Source organism: Centroberyx affinis, unplaced genomic scaffold (assembly GCF_046629955.1).
Source record: "Centroberyx affinis isolate AG114_WGS23_722 - 3 ecotype Tasmania unplaced genomic scaffold, CSIRO-AGI_Caff_v1 ptg002184l_1, whole genome shotgun sequence".
NCBI classification, from domain to species: domain Eukaryota; kingdom Metazoa; phylum Chordata; class Actinopteri; order Beryciformes; family Berycidae; genus Centroberyx; species Centroberyx affinis.
In genome coordinates, this window is record NW_027280492.1 from 215210 (window position 1) to 231598 (window position 16389).

The 16389-nt window shown below is 41.8% G+C and overlaps 1 protein-coding gene across 1 annotated transcript; it reads left to right on the forward strand.

The window, feature by feature from the left end:
* Positions 1-5644: 5644 nt before the first annotated feature.
* nr4a1 (nuclear receptor subfamily 4, group A, member 1) lies at positions 5645-9888 on the forward strand. The gene is made up of 7 exons (XM_071532299.1): positions 5645-5730; positions 6494-7287; positions 7428-7557; positions 7720-7883; positions 8013-8215; positions 8402-8580; positions 9285-9888. Exons 2-7 carry the CDS (start codon positions 6496-6498, stop codon positions 9539-9541), a joined length of 1725 nt encoding a protein of 574 aa, XP_071388400.1. The 5' UTR covers positions 5645-5730; positions 6494-6495; the 3' UTR covers positions 9542-9888.
* The last annotated feature ends 6501 nt before the right edge of the window (positions 9889-16389 follow it).

Genomic DNA, 16389 nt, shown 5'->3' on the forward strand with positions numbered 1-16389 from the left:
GTGAAACTGGAAGCTGAGGTGTGTGTGTGGAATGCAGCTGCAGTTAGGTTATACGTTTTATAACTGTCATGGCCTCTCTAAATCGCACGAGGGAAGCGCTCTTGAAGCACTGTAAAGTTGCATGCCAAATTTCTGTCCTTGGTTTAGACTGTGAAGCATTATGGCATGGGTGGTTTCCAAAAGTATCAACATTGTGCATGCTAGGCAGGCACACTTCAATTTCAGATATCATCATTTGAAGATATCACTCTCTGTTAGGGATTATGACCTCTTTGTTTTCTTGAGAATGTAATTGTAATTGTTTTCTCATGTGATGAACTGTAACTATCCTCGATTCAGACCCACAACCCTCTATTGTACCCCAATGACATCAACAAATCGAGTCCCTAAGAAACAAACCACTTCTGGGTCTTCACATGTGCTTCTACATCGGCCCAGTGTGTGGCCAGTGTATGTGGGCAGCCGATGAGGGAGGAATGTGTGAGTGGGCCGGCTCAAAGGGGACATTCTTGTGACCTACAAACCAACAACAGAAAGAGAGTTTGTGTCCTCGGGTGACAAAAAGCAAGCTCGAAGACAGAAGACATTATTTAAAATGTGCTGTGATGAAACGGCTGTGCTGGACATGCAGCTGAGCCTTGCGTCACTTTCATCAATGTGACCTCTGTGGATGAAAAGTTATTATTCCAAAACATCCAAATACAGTTAATCTTGGGTTTGTTGCGGGGAATATGTATTTGGTTTTATAGCACATCATTCCAGCACGTCATATCGGTGTTATTGATGTACCACTGCTGTAAATGTAATTAACCCACGCAAGCTGAGATGACGAAACTCTGTTGTATTTCACCTGAAACACATTAGGTTTTCTGTTTTGAATGGCTAATCTTCCCCACCTCCTCCTTGTCTCTCACTCCTCTATCACCCCAGTCAGTGTGGAGTTTCCAGGCATAGCATGAGATTACTCAGTCATGTTATGATGCTGCCCTCTAGTGTTACATTGGCTCACAAACTTGTGAGTTGTAATGCATGTATGAACGGGCCTCCAAGGTATTAGGGAGTGCAATGTGGAAGTGTTCACTGAGGTTGTGAAGAGACAAGCCAACCTTTTCATATTCATATTCATATTCATTCATTGTTATAGGAATGAAATATATCAGAATTTCCCATTAAGTGCCAAATTTGTTAATAGCTTTAATTTGTTAATAGATGTTCAAATTCTATAGGCAGAAAATAGCTCAAAGCTTTGATGCGCAGATTTTTTTGGCAACTACCTGACACAGAGATCCATCCCCAGTTCAGACACAGCATCAGGCTTTTACGACCTAAACAACTATAAACTTGTGAACTGTCACAGGAGATCCATGGCCAGCATTAGCACCAGTGATTAACAGGACTTGTACTAATTACCTTCATGATCCTTCCAGAAGAATTTCAACCTCAGCCTGAAATTCAACACGAGGAAAGCCAGTGTTAATGGGCATACCATCAGAGTATTAACAGCAGCTAATATGTGGAGTCTAGCTGTCTGCTATCACGAATAAATGTTTGATTTATATTTGATTCAGCTTAAAGTCAGCTCCTCGTAGCACTAACAGTCAATAAAGGAAACAAAACATGAACAGAAGCATACTTGAGCTTGACATTTGATGACAATGACATTAATTGCACAGGAGAGGAAAATATGGACAGAAAATCTTTGGAAAAGAGGGAGTGATGCCATTGGTCAGAAAGCTGAATCTGCTGAATGGAGACTGTCTCAGGCAGTTATTAACAAGCCTGATCCAATGTAATGTCAATACGGTCGGTTTGAGCTGGTTTAATGGGCTGCTAATACTATGAAAGGAGAAGCTTCAGGCCTCCTAGAGTAAACTGCTCGGGGAGCTAAGTCTTGGCCCTCAGCAACAACCTAGATAAGAGTCAGACAGAGAATCTCATTACCATTTGAGTTAGAACAACCCAGTTTATACTCTGCAGTGTATTGGAAACTACTTGGTTTCACAAAGTCTGAACAATGTTCCTTTTTGAAACTCAGGGACACTGGATCGAAACAAACAACCTGCCGACCAAAGCAGACCAAACGCAGCACAACTTCAGGATTATAGCCTCAGGAAAGGTTCTCCAGTAAATTGAATGGCTGTCAGTCATGAAAGCACTAACCGCTGTTGTAGTGTTGTGTTGTCTTTTAAACTTTGCTGCCGCACTCTTGAATGTGTTTCCTTGGTGATGATTTTACTGTTGTACTTTGATAAATTGTGATTTAATAATTTACTATAAAAAAATACAGCATATACATAGAAATATATGCGTGTGTGCATGTGTATATGATGTGTTTGTGATCTAATTATGTCATATATGTGTGCCTGTATATACATATATGAGGCATAGTGAAAATTAATAAATACTCAACAAGGCCCTCCGCAGTGTCGACAGTGAAGGGCTCTGGTGGCTCTGTACTGGTGTGAGGAGTGATTTCTGCCAAGGTTTCATTTAGAAGAAAAAAGAAACGAGTAGCAAAAGCCAAGATCAACTGTATTAAACTGCTGAGATCTATACATACTGTATGTCCCACTCCCATATGGCACCACCAGATGGAGCATGCACAGTATGTATTGCCTCCTCCCACTAGTGCAAACCTCAGGAAAAGTTGAGAACCTTGAAATCATTTCCATAGACGTGAAGGGGCAGATGTCACTTGTTCCTCTTACTGAAGTCCATCATAAATTGTCCTACAAGTTGCCATGGTCACGGATATCAAGGGGACTTTTATATTCAACAATGACTTAAACAAAATTACCTATAAATAGAAAAGAACATTATGTAGTGAGAGAGAGAAAGAGAGAGGGGAGGGTCATAGGGGTCATAATTTATATGATCTATATTTAAATTGTTGGCTGCATTTCCTTGTGATTCCTCTTTTCATTTGAGCATGGAAAGTGGAACCTGATAAGGACAGCAGTGACTGAAGCCTCCTGGAGGAATGTGGGAGTGATAGAAAGTGACAGCTCTCTAGCAACAACTTGTGTCTCCTGTCAAGGGGAAGAAAACGAGGCACAATAGTCACGTTTTGGCCTCGAGTACAGCAGTCTCTCCAATTACGTGAATTTCATGGCCTAACATTTTTTTTGTTTTGGGGGGGGGGGGGGGGGGGGGGGGATATGTGCTGCGCTGTGTTGACGTCTCTGTGTTGATATTCCCACATGGAGGTATGATAAACAAAAAAAATATCACACTGACATTTTCTACATGCGGATGACCAGGATTGACTAGGTAGAATATTTTTATATTGATGTACCAAAAGATTTCTGTGTTATAAACATTAAATCTTTCTAATTTAATCTGCAATTGGCTATGAAAGTAAATGTCAGACCTTACAACATCATCCAAGATACATCAGAATACATAACAGTTTTATTCTGCCATGACAATTTGAGATTAAGTCTGTTTATCTGATGGAAACTGTGTGCAGTTCACTAATCTGTTATCGGTCTTTAAGTTCTCTCGTGGTCCCTCCATATTTCTTCTGTTAGCTTGTAAATCTGGCATTAGATCTTCAGCTGGGGAGATCGTACCAGAACGGAACAGAAATGTGTTTCGGGGTATGAAAGGTTTGGAGTGAAGAACCACCGGATTTCTCTACAAGGACAAACAGCTGCTCAACACAAATATAGCACTGTGGAAGAGCAACAGGTGGTGGGTGGAGCTCTGGCCATGTACACATGTGACAATACATAACATGTATACGTGCCTGTGTGTCCGTGTGTGTGTGTGTGTGTGTGTGTGTTGTGTGTGTGAGACAGAGAGGTTCTAATAGTTGAATGAGAAGACATTGAAGCCTGCCTGTCTGCACATCACAGTACTATGTACATACTCTCACATCAATATTCATATTCATGCATACATATTGTACAATGTTATATCATTTACAATACATTATAATCAACCATTTCAATAGATCAATAACTGATAGCTGGAAATGTGCCCAAATTCTTATTTTCCTAACAACAACTTTATCCTTGCATCACTTTATTTGAAGTACCTTCTCTTTCTCTGGAGTCCACACTGAAAAGGATCAATAGGCTATACAGGATGTTGATGTCACCAAATGACTAACATTTTTGCCATGAAGAAGACTGCGTCTGTTGCCCCTGATCAGATAACCAGTGAAATTGGTTTCTGTGCAGCGACTGTGATCAGCAGCAAGAACACAGAGCCAGAGCACCCGCTGGTGCTGGCATGACATCACAGGTGCCCAGTCATTCACAGGAAAACCCTCAATGGCAGGGTGATTATTTTCCACCACAGACGGCAATGGGCGGCTCAAGAGCCAAAACGCGGTTCAATAATTTCTTCTTGAAGCTCATGGCAACCGTGTAACCCTATCTCCTCACATAAGGAGAGAGTGACCTTGAGCAAACAGCGATTACAAGGTTCACATCCACATGCGGTTGGGTTGTGTCAGTGTAGCTTTTGCCATTTCAGCTCGTTGTACTCAGTCTCCAGCCTGTCAAACTGAACGACCTGCTGCTGTGACTCCTAATGAGTATGCAAACTTAGACCTGTGTGGCCTGTTTCCTCCTTTGCACCAGCTTGTGAACAGCCCTTCCTCCTGTGGGGTCACGGTGTTGTGAATGCCATTCAGGGGCACCGGGCACATCGTTAGTAAGCTTTATTGGCAGCTCGACCACACTTTGGGACCAAAGAAGTCCGGGCGGGGAGAGAATGGACACCTGTCGAAACCTGCAGTGATAGCCTGGGATGTGTGACCTGACAGGAGGCCTGCAAACAGCAGCAAAGAAAATTAGGTCCCTGAGTAACAGCACTCAGTTTCTTTGTTTCTATACAGTTTTTCACTGGACCTCAGAAACCAGAGAGCCTACTGAGGTGTTTTAAATTGTCAGGACAGAAAAATGTAGGTTTCAAACAGCTAATAATAGCTTTCTTCTCATTTAAAATAAGACAGCAGACATTAAAGGGAGTCCATTCTAACCCCCCCCCCCCCCCGTAAAAAAACAAAAAAAAAACAAACAAAAAAAAAACAGCTATTGTAGAATTAATGCAAAATACTCTGTGACAGCCTGTTGCTTTAGGCCATTTGCTTTAGGCCATTGATTAATTATATACTAGCATTTTAGCAGCAGGTACAGCCTATATACAGTAAAAGTTGTCATTTGTATATGATTATTCTAGCACTTAAACAGCATATAGGCTACTGTATGCTACAGTAAAAGTCAGGAACAAAACAGCAAAGATAGTGAATGTTTTCAAATGTTTTCAGGTGCTTGCTTTCCTCATGTTTTGCTGTATAAGCATATCTTTGATTGGGCTACGGTTAATCTGGTCTGCCTCTCCCTATTCAATATCCAGTTATTCAGCTTGTCTCGACGTATGGGGGCGTGTGTGTGTGTGTGTCTCTGTGTGTGCGTGTCGGGAAGACAATGCTGCGGTTCTTTGCTGTATGCGCGTCAACGGAATCCCGGAGTGCGTCATCCAACGACTATTCTCTCGAACACGCGCTGTGATTGGCCAGAGGCTGGAAATCTCCCCGCCCCTCCGCGCTGCCTTGTATGGAAACCTCTCTAACGTCATGGGTACAATAAAACTAATACTATAAATGTCTTGTCGCGATCAGAGTAGAGGGACTGCACCTCAGCCGAAACACACTGGAGATGAGTAGCTATTGTTTGTGGATTATAGACTGTCTAAAAGCTTTGTAAAAGGGCGTATCAGGTAAGCAAAATCTATGGATAAACGTTATTTTATTATTTTTGTTTTTTTGTTTTTTTTACACAGTAGACATGTATGAAGATAATGCAGATTTATTCTTTCGTCGTTGTTATTTCTATCACAGTTTAGAGGCATACATTCATATTAGAATCTCTGGGCATGAAAGGAGTTTCGATCAGTTAGAAAGTGACCATACATTTGAGGAAAAAGCAGCGCTGTATGAAGTTGTGCTCATTGACAGGTGCTCTGTATTGGTCTACTACTGGAAATATCCTCTGTTCAATAAGAACTCACTGTTCAATAGATACGCAAGACAAACATCTGTTTGCAATAGAAAAGTTAGAATCAAATTTAAGGCTACTTTGCAGGGATATAGTTTTGCCATCTCCATGTAAGTCTATGCTAAGATGAATATAAATTGTACAATTAGGTGTAAAGCTCTCAAAAAGCAACCTACACTTCTGCCATGGAGGTTACGTGCCCCATGTGCCCCTCATGTTGGCATACTGCCCCTCTGAAATCCAATGCCTCATTCTTTCTAGGCATATGTAGCAGACTATATATACATACTGTATATACTGTATAGTATAAGATGCATCCAAGACTGCTAATTCTATTAAGAACAGAGAGCTTTCCAGTTTTTCTCAGAAAATGAAGGACGCTGATTTTGCACTTCTGAGGATTTACCCAAAATATTAAAGAAAGCCAAACTTTTACCATTTTTAATATCTAACATTGTCTGTTACATCTAATTCTCCCCATGTAGAAATGACCTGTGTGCACCCCCAGCATGGATCTCAGCCCTATGAAAACACCCTGTGCAGCTCAGAACTTCAGACTGTGGACTTTAGCTCCAGGCTGGCCGTGGATATGAGCAGCCAGCGGGACCACCTCTCCGTCCCGTCCCTGCCGGGCATCAACTCCCTGGTGGGCCCTTACACGGGAGACTTTGACGCCTATTCGTGTCAGGTCACCGCTGCCCCCGCTCACGCCGCTCCCCCATCAGGCCAGGAGTCCCCCCCCTTCAAGCTCGATGACTTCCAGGTTTACGGCTGCTACCCCGGAACTTTACCTTTGAGCTACCTGGACGAGGCCCTGTCCTCCGGCGGCTCAGATTATTTCGGCAGCCCAACGTCGGCCCCGTCTCCCTCCACCCCTGGGTTCCAGAGTCACTCCACCTCCGCCTGGGACTCTGCCTTCGGTCCCTACTCTCCCAATGCGGGATACTGGGTGGCGGAGAAGACTTCGGTGCCACATCCGCCCTCTTTCTTCACCTTTGCCTCAGGCTCTGTGGAGGACATGTCTCCTCTGGGTCAATCCCACTTGCTAGAGCAGGACCCTTTCACTTTGACCCAACCGCACCCGTCGGCCCTGACCTTTGCCCCCTTGGCATTGGAGCAAGCGGGCGCCCTAGATGGCACCGAGCAGCTAGACGACAACCTGTCCCCCAAATCTAAAAGTCCCAGTGGAAACGAGGGGCGCTGTGCTGTGTGTGGGGACAACGCCTCCTGTCAGCATTACGGCGTTCGCACCTGTGAGGGATGCAAAGGCTTTTTCAAGGTAATCAGATCTGTCCTGTCTATGCAGCCAGTTAATCTATTGAGATACACTTTCAATAGTCATCCAATGTTGAATGTTGTGTTCCAGTCTTTACTTGAAGAACTTTTGAATGATTGACCTTTTTCCTTTTGATGTTGCAGCGTACAGTACAAAAGAATTCCAAGTATGTTTGCCTTGCCAACAAGGACTGTCCTGTGGACAAGCGGCGGCGGAATCGCTGCCAGTTCTGCCGTTTCCAGAAGTGCCTGGCTGTAGGCATGGTGAAGGAAGGTGAGCCCCGCAGATATTTTCAATGCTACATCTCACTGATCGAACCAGTTTTGAAATAGGATGATACATGTGAAGCGCAAGTGGGAACTTTTCTAATTTCACATCAAAGACTAATGTAAATGAAGGAGCCTCATTGTGAATGTCACCTCCATGTTCCTCCAGTTGTGAGAACAGATAGCCTGAAAGGACGAAGAGGTCGCCTGCCTTCTAAGCCTAAAGCCGCCCAGGACTTGACAACCTCTGTGTCTCCAGTGAGCATGATCGCGTCTCTAGTGAGGGCACACATCGACTCAAACCCCGGCATCGGGAAACTGGATTACTCTAAGGTGGGAGAAAATAAAAACCCTACTCTTCTTTGGTTTGCTGTAGGTAGAGTTTAAATGAGAACAATCTGATTACCTACCAAGAGAAACATGAGGCATCTGTCTGAATGTATCTGTCATCTGTAATTTCAGTATCAGGACACAGTGGTCAGCTTGTCTGAGAAAGAAGACGCGGGCGACATCAAACAGTTTTACGACCTGCTCACAGCCTCCATGGAGGTGATCAGGAAGTGGGCCGACAGCATCCCAGGCTTCTCCGACTTCTGCTCAGAGGACCGGGATCTGCTGCTGGAGTCCGCATTTGTTGAACTATTCATCCTGCGGCTCGCATACAGGTGAGGATGATTGAGTGCAAAAGCTTTGCAGAGAATTTTGGCAATGGCAATAGACAACTGACATGCTATTTCTACACAGTTGAATTACATAACATTCATAAACAGACAACTGCCAATAAACAACATGTAACATCTCTGATACCTTTACTAAACCCATCAACTTATGTTGTTTTTTTTCTGCTGAAGGTCCAATCCAGAGACAGACAAGCTGATCTTCTGCAACGGGGTCGTCCTTCACAAGATGCAGTGTGTCCGAGGCTTTGGAGACTGGATTGACTCCATCATGGAGTTTTCTCAAAGCATCCATCGCATGAAGCTTGATGTTTCGTCCTTCTCCTGCCTCACAACCCTGGTCATAATCGCTGGTGAGAGCTTCACCCATGCACTGCACTATAAGACTCTGCAGTTGGCACATCTAACTCCATCAATAAAGATAGCATGTTTAGCTCAGTTCAATTCAGAATCAGAATCAGAATCAGAATCAGATTTATTCACCAAGTACATTGATTGGCACAAGGAATTTGACTTGGACCATTGGTGCCGACACATTACAAGACAGTTACACAATGCAGGATTGACAATATAGGAGAAAGCATAAGAGGACCTCACATATAGTGCAGACAAGACACACTATATTACAGTAGACTAAACATAAACACCCTACTTTATATTCAGTAGTTTATATTCAAAGCCAAAGAACTGTTCCAATGTAGCAGCATTGGTATAGTTGGTGGTACCAGTGTAGTAGTCCACCGAATTCAATCAATGTATTTATTATGTATTAAGATTTTCTAAATTTTCAAACCTGAGTTGCACTCTTTTTACACTAATTAAAAACAAAAGTACAATGAAAAAATGATTAGATAAAAATGAGATAAAAAACTTGTGGCTTTAGAGAAACACCTGACCAAAGTTTTGGTCAAGCAGATTTGTCCATACATAGTTTGAAAGTTTGCAGTCAGTCTCTGTGATCAATGTGAGTTGCTGGCTCAAAGTTGTGGGTAGAGATTTCATCCTGTCTCCTTTAAACCTACCTTGGCTCTGACGTGCATCTTATTTTCCGCCACAGACCGCCACGGCCTCAAGGAGCCAAAACGTGTGGAGGACTTGCAGAACCAGCTCATCACCTGCCTTAAAGATCACGTCTCTGGCTGCGCCTCTGACTCCTTGCGGCCCAATTATTTGTCCAGACTTCTGGGGAAGCTGCCTGAGCTTAGGACACTGTGCACACAAGGCCTCCAGCGTATCTTTTACCTTAAATTGGAAGATCTTGTTCCCCCACCACCTATAGTGGACAAAATTTTCATGGATACACTTCCCTTTTGAGAGAGTGAGATCGATCACTGGTGATGCCAGTGATATAAAATGTGGAATTTATAGGACAACCGAGAAAACAGACGGAGCACTCGTATTTCAATACAAAGTGATACTGCAAGAAGCTAAGAAGAATAAGAATCCTAAAGGATTATGCAGCTCCAGAGGAAAAGGGCCATCTCTGAATCGTAAAGCTCTTGATGAGTTAAATAACTTTTTATTCAGTTGACTTTTCAGTCGCCCCAAAAGGTGGTTGTGGAAACCAGTGTGTGTGTGTGTGTGTGTGTGTGTGCGTGTGTGTGTGAGTGAGTGTGCGTGTGTGTGTGAGTGTGTGTGTGTGAGTGTGTGTGTGTGTGTGTGTGTGTGTGTGTGTGGGGGGGGGGGGGGTTCTTTGCACATTGCAAAAGAGATGTCTCTAGGGTCAATTTCTTTTTGAGGGGGTGTAGAGGAAGAACAGGTATCAGTACAAGGTAGCATATAATGTACCTTGCATCACATAATGATAATTGCTACTTTATTTTTCCAAGAAATTATGGAGCTAGACAGACCATCCCATGGACCAAAAGGAGACTGTTTACATACCACAATGTGCCATGAATGGAAGTTTAGCCATAAATGTCTGATGGAAGGGAGGATAATAGAGGTTAAATAATTGCACTTTCAAAAACAGATGCAAATACAGTACAAGTAATAAAAGGGCTTATAAGTGCAACATTTTAGTTTTTGCAACAAACTGTTGTTTTGTGTTGCAGATTGCATATACTGTACAATATCTGGCAAAGCATTATTATGATATTTTTAACTCAAATATTAAGTATTTTGTAGCCAACATTTTATTTCTGTTTAGAATAAATAGTTCAGGTGTTCCAGCAGTGTTCAAGTGAGACAGTTTTTACACAGAATCTCTATGTCATTTAGATTCTCACGTTTCTGCCCCCAAAATGGTGTGTTTGGTCTGTGATGTTAGAGCTGATTCAGTCTATACACATAAAAAATCTGTAGCATCAGTCACTCAAGGCTGGAGTTTGTCTTTGATCTAATGGCACCAGATATTTTGGTGATAATCAACACGACAGATATCATCCAAGTGTCATGGAAATACATGACAGATATCATTGAGCAGCTAATATATACCATCCAGTTTTGAGTACAGTCTTAGACACTGCTTTTGTTTGTACATTATGTTGAATCTGTTTTAAAGATATTGGTGTAATTGCATTGTAAATGCATTGTCGTCTACAGTCTGATACAATCATATTTTGTTTTGGGCATTTCATTTTTGCATACTGTAGAGATATGAATCATCTTATGTTGCAGCTTCACATTAAATAAAATGTAGAACTGCCTATTCCAAATGCTTTTGTTATCTTTGCTCAGTACTGATACAAAAACAAAATTTACTATAGAGTATGTACTATATGTCTATGTTGACTCATTATGGACACAATGACTGGACTGCAGCTAACTGGCCTAAACAAGTGAGTTTTGAAACACTGTGGATCAAAAAAATTTATCATATTCCAAATCAGAAAAAGTACATGTGCAATTGTTTGTTTTTGTCGATTTTGCTTACTTCATGATAAGTAACTCAGGTTATAAAGAAACCAGTCCAACCCTCTTACTCTTCCATTCTGGCATAGTGTGCCAGCAGTGGGCTATAAGCCTGAGTCAAGCGTAACGATTCCTTTTGGCATCAGATCAGAACATACTGTTGAAAAATGTCCCCCCCTAGTTATGTGCTGGTCTCTTTTTAGAAGGCTGTGGAATTCCCTCTCCAGTCTCAAGTGACCCAGACTACTTCATCATTGTACATTGAGGCACCCTCACATGCATGTGTGTGTGTCAAAATGTGAATGTACGCCTCATATTGCTTGGAGCGAATGTTATGGGAAAGCTGCTATAAATCAAAAGCTATAAAAGATTATTTATAGATTACACAGGTGCAATTGCTAATATTTGGACTGCAGCAGTTTCTTATTGCTTTTGCAAAGCAACTGGGTATCCATCGCCAACTATAAATTGCCCAAAACAGGCAATGAGGACTTAATGAGGGGGAGCTTGCTGAAACTAGTGAATCAAAGGTTAAGTATAAACCTCCAGTCATATCACTCTGAGATGAATTTGTGAGTATGGGTGCTTGATCAGACTCAATTGGCTCTGAAGGAACACAATCATTAAATTTTGTTTGAAGTTTTTTATGTGGCTAAATTCAAACCTAATCCTAATCCTAATTTTAACCAAATTCTTCTGTGTGCCTAACCCTAACACATTTCTTTTATGTGCCTATAAACTTAACCCTCACCTTAACCAAAGTTGTTGACAGCCTACCAACAGTCTATTGATAGTAAATGAGCAGATGTACTTGACAATCAACATATAGGTCACTGACATAAACTACATAGCTTGTTAAACATTTGTTGATAGATCAACTGAAAATACCTAGTGGATAGTCTGTTGAAACAATTCCTGTTGACTGTCAGCTGATACACTGTTGAATATCTACTGATACAGTGTTGAGAGTCAACAGTGGATTATCAAAATAATGTGATGCCTAAAGGTTATCCCCGAAAATTATGAATGATGAAGAAACCTAGAGAGTGAGATCCATAAAATGCAGATTTACAATTACAAATGATTTGTGCTAACAAACCTGTGTCTGATGGAAAGATTGTGCAAAAAAACTGGAGCAGCTTCTGCACAATCTTGCACTACTTCGACAGCAACCCTGTGCACTTCAGACCTTGTACAACATGACACTTTCTAGCCTAAAAGTATAGGTTCTCCAGTGTTCAGAGTTAACTGTATACATTTCCTTCTGAATGACTATAAATACGCACCTCTTGTCACCTTCTTGTCAAACGATGGTGAATGTGCCTGTGTTCAGTGCCCCCCTCTCCAAATATTTCCAATGTGCTTTTACGCATGCAGTATTTTTGTAAATAAAGGTAAAATTACACAATTGAACTGATTCAAAGATTAGCTTCAGTGGTTTGTGTGAGCAGGTACTACACACAAATCGTTGGGACAGTTGTTCCAGGACTTATTCCGAGTGCATCTGCCCACCCGACACTGCGTTTTCTTCCCAGGAGAGATGGATCTGTGCGCCTCGCCTCCTGTGCGCCATGGATCTCTGTGCGCCTCGGCAACTGTACAGTCCCTGACGTGCGTTAACATCTCCATGTCACATAAACAAAGAAAACTGTCCAGTTTACTGGCAATCTTGGTTTTGGCACTGTGAGTAAGGCCTGATGTTATCTGTGGGAAATTAGTTTCACTAGGTTTTCAGACCTACTTGAAGCGAGCCGGAGGAGAAAGACGCTCATTCACACAAACCAACGCGGCGATATGGAGGATTTAGAGAAGAGTGCCTGCCTCTATTTCCTAAGTGGCTTTTTTCATTCATTTAAAACTCTCATATTTCGGAAAAGTTATGGAGGGAGGGAAAATAGCATTTTCCTCCAGTGTTGGAGGAACTAAAAATTGAAAATAACAATGCCAGATCGGTTTTGGCCTTTCTAATGTCAAACATTATCCACACAAATAATCAAACTATTATGGTGTATCATCGGAAATAATTCTGGTTTTTCATAGACTACTTCATAGACATAGCACAGTGAATTGAGTGAAAACGTTATTTTGAAACATTTGGAGAGTTTCACTACTTTGTAGTTCGGCATCGCCAACTGACAAAGCCAGACAAATGTGCGTACGCATGGTTTAAAGTTTGCGGTACGGCCCGCACATTCTCACGTCAAGTTCATTTTTATACATCCCGACATGTGCGTGAAAACCAGCGTACGCAACCTTTTTGTACGTGCGCAACGTTTATACATGAGGCCTCAGATGTGTCAGTATGAAGTGCAAAACTCTGAGTTATCAACATGCATCGATGTCACCAAGACAAATTCCTATAGATTTACTGCACTTGGGTTGAAGTGATCACAGGAGACACTGAGAGCAGACTGTTACTTGGATACCATGTCTACTGATAACTCTTCCTTGTTTGGCTTCTCCACAGCGCTTCAAAACTGCCTTAATGCAGGATGTGTTTTGCTATGGAACGGAGAAAGTGCCTTAAAACAAACTTATCTGACGCAGCAACCAGCTGGGAAATGTTTGTCTTGAGTTACAGATTATGAAATTCACGTTTGTGGTATTGCAACGTAACCTAAGATACACACAGTTGGAGGACATGGCAACCTTTCAGGACCTGTAGGACTCATGCAGCAAGAGTAATTGGATAAAGTCAGCATCACTCTGATTACAGAAGTTATGTGAGCGACGCATACTGATAACGATGCCATAATGAAGGCATGCATAGGAAGGCTCTCTTATAATCCATCTACCCATCATGCCTACAGTAAGTGGAAACTGAGGAGAGCGTTAGCAACCTAGATGCAACTTTTTTTGAGAGGAATATGAAAAGCCAGCGATAATAGAGGACTACAGCCTTCAGAAAGAGTTAGAGGATTATGAGGCAGCTCCAGGGCCCAAACTGTCTACCACACACTGTGGCTGTGAGAATATGAGCATGTTACAGTTATAAAACAAGACTGACAGAGAGGCTTCGGTTTCACTTGCAGGCGACAAGCCTTGGATGCGTGCCTGAAACTTGTTTGCAGAGTGCCCCGCAACCGGCCTGAGCATGAAGAATTTCACAAGGGTCACGTCTCAATGTAACTATCAAGGTGACATAAGCCCACCTCTCTGGGACCAGCGAACTAGAGGCTTCTTGTATGAAATATCTCAAGTCAGCACCAAGTAATGCTATGCAGCTTAATATTATTGAAATATAATTTGACACAGTTACAACAGGCTAAAAGGTAAGGCAAGTTACCCCTTGATCCATTACTGTGTGCTATTAGTTTACATTAATGCCACACTTCGAATGAAATAAAGTAAAGATGGCTTCTCCTGCAACTGATAAGACAATTTTGCCATGTAATCCCTTCTTTTCCCTGCTTCAGCAGACCTACATCTGCCACTGGCAGGGTCTTGTATTGGGCACTCACCCTGGGACAGATAGTATCAAGGCTATTTAGTTTCATTTTCAGTTGCAAGTTGGCAAAAGTGTAGATAGGCACTTGGCGTAAGATTTATAGCCAAACAGAAAAAAACCCCCATTTAAATCAGTAAAAACTCTGGATGATGTCTTGTATTCCCATGATGTCACATGCTTTTCCTACCAATAAGGTGCTTCACCATATACACAGCTCATTGGCTGTGTTTGTGATTTGATTATAATCACCTGTTGATTTATGGCAATCACCTGTTATTTTCCTAACAAGATGGCCGTGTGGTGATGTGACAGAATACTATGAATATTCAATTAAAACCAGAAACACATATTAAAAATACAAAACAATGTAGAGGGAAAGGGTTTAGTGTTGCATCTCGGTAGAAAATGTATTATTATGAGCAATTATTAGATTCTCTCTATGGACCCCGTATTAATTTTTGAGAGTCTGTTTAACACTTGACAAAGATTAAAAATCAAATATAAATTGATATGGACAAATTGGAAAACATAATAGACCTCGTTCTGAGGTCTTTAAACCACTTAAAAACCTTACAAACCTCTCATTCTCTGTTTCAAAGTGCCAAGGCAGACAACCAGAAAGATCTCTGCATACTACGTCTATGTCTGACCATCGACTGAAATGGAGATATGTGTAAATCAGGGAATTGTCTCCCCAAAAATATCCTCATGAAGAAATATCATGACAGAGATATAGATAAACAACTATCTAGAAATGAGAGAATATCTGAAAAGCTATTCATTTCACTGGCTTATGGTAGATTTTTGACTCTTTTTTTTTTTTTTTTCAGGGACCAAGAATGTCTTGCATATCCAACTGGACATGTCAGTTTCTACAGGCAGAATTCTCTCGGGCTTTAGACACAATGACATGACAGTGTGGATTTCACTCAGCAGGAAAACCAATTAAGGTCACTGGAGTGGGTCTTAAAGAGGAAGACATGACGGACATTTAGGCCTCGTCAGTGAAGGCCTAGCCGGGTACAAAACTAGCCCGAGCTTCAGCCAACTCGTAGAGTAAATATTGTGTATAGGTAGTGACAGATATATATCCGAACTGATTCAGTGTTTCCCTGACAGACACGGGAGTCCTGGTGAAGCCGGTGGACTCGTCCCAGTACTGGTCCTTCATGTACACAGTGTTCTAAGGAGTTGTTGCAGGAGGGTGGTCATCTGAACACGTCCAATAATAGCCAGAACAAAAATAGACAAGTCATCACATGAAATCAATAATGCCACTTAAGATACGACAGAGCGTCCTGGCCGGCCTCACCCCAGGATTATCTGGACACTTGGCGGGGGATTACCGAAATAGCTCTCACCTCGAATTTGAAGAAAAGCTTATTATTTTCTCTACATACAAACAATCGCTAACAGGCAACTCCTAGACAGCTTTCATGCACAAATAATGTTAAAATGATTTGATAATCTAATCAGTAGAAGAAAATCTGTGGAACCTGTTAAAGGAGCTGAAGTTTCAGAAAGGCTAGGAAATAAGCACTTGTCTGTGATCATATCGAACAGTGCTTGGCTTGCTTCTCATGTATTCAACAAATTGACAGGCACTGCCATCAAGTGGCCATGCAATGAGATGCAATGTCACAAGTAAATATTTCTCGCTCCAACACACAGGCCCTCCCTCTCTCTGTATGAAAAGCATCTAAAATATGGACTAAAATCAGTGCAGGAGATGCATAATTTAAAATGTTGTTCATTATAAAAGATGTTTACAAAAAGTTTCAATCTTAAATCACTGATGAGATATTGCCACTTATTATTGGGAACATAAAGCGTGCCGTCTGGTCAGCACTCGTGCAAATGT

Bases quoted from the DNA above. Each gene is read 5' to 3' on its own strand.
- nr4a1 (XM_071532299.1), top strand. From the start codon at position 6,496: ATGACCTGTGTGCACCCCCAGCATGGATCTCAGCCCTATGAAAACACC. The intron at 7,558-7,719 runs GTGAGCCCCGCA...ATGTTCCTCCAG, and splicing joins TGTAGGCATGGTGAAGGAAG to TTGTGAGAACAGATAGCCTG. The intron at 8,581-9,284 runs GTGAGAGCTTCA...TTTCCGCCACAG, and splicing joins AACCCTGGTCATAATCGCTG to ACCGCCACGGCCTCAAGGAG.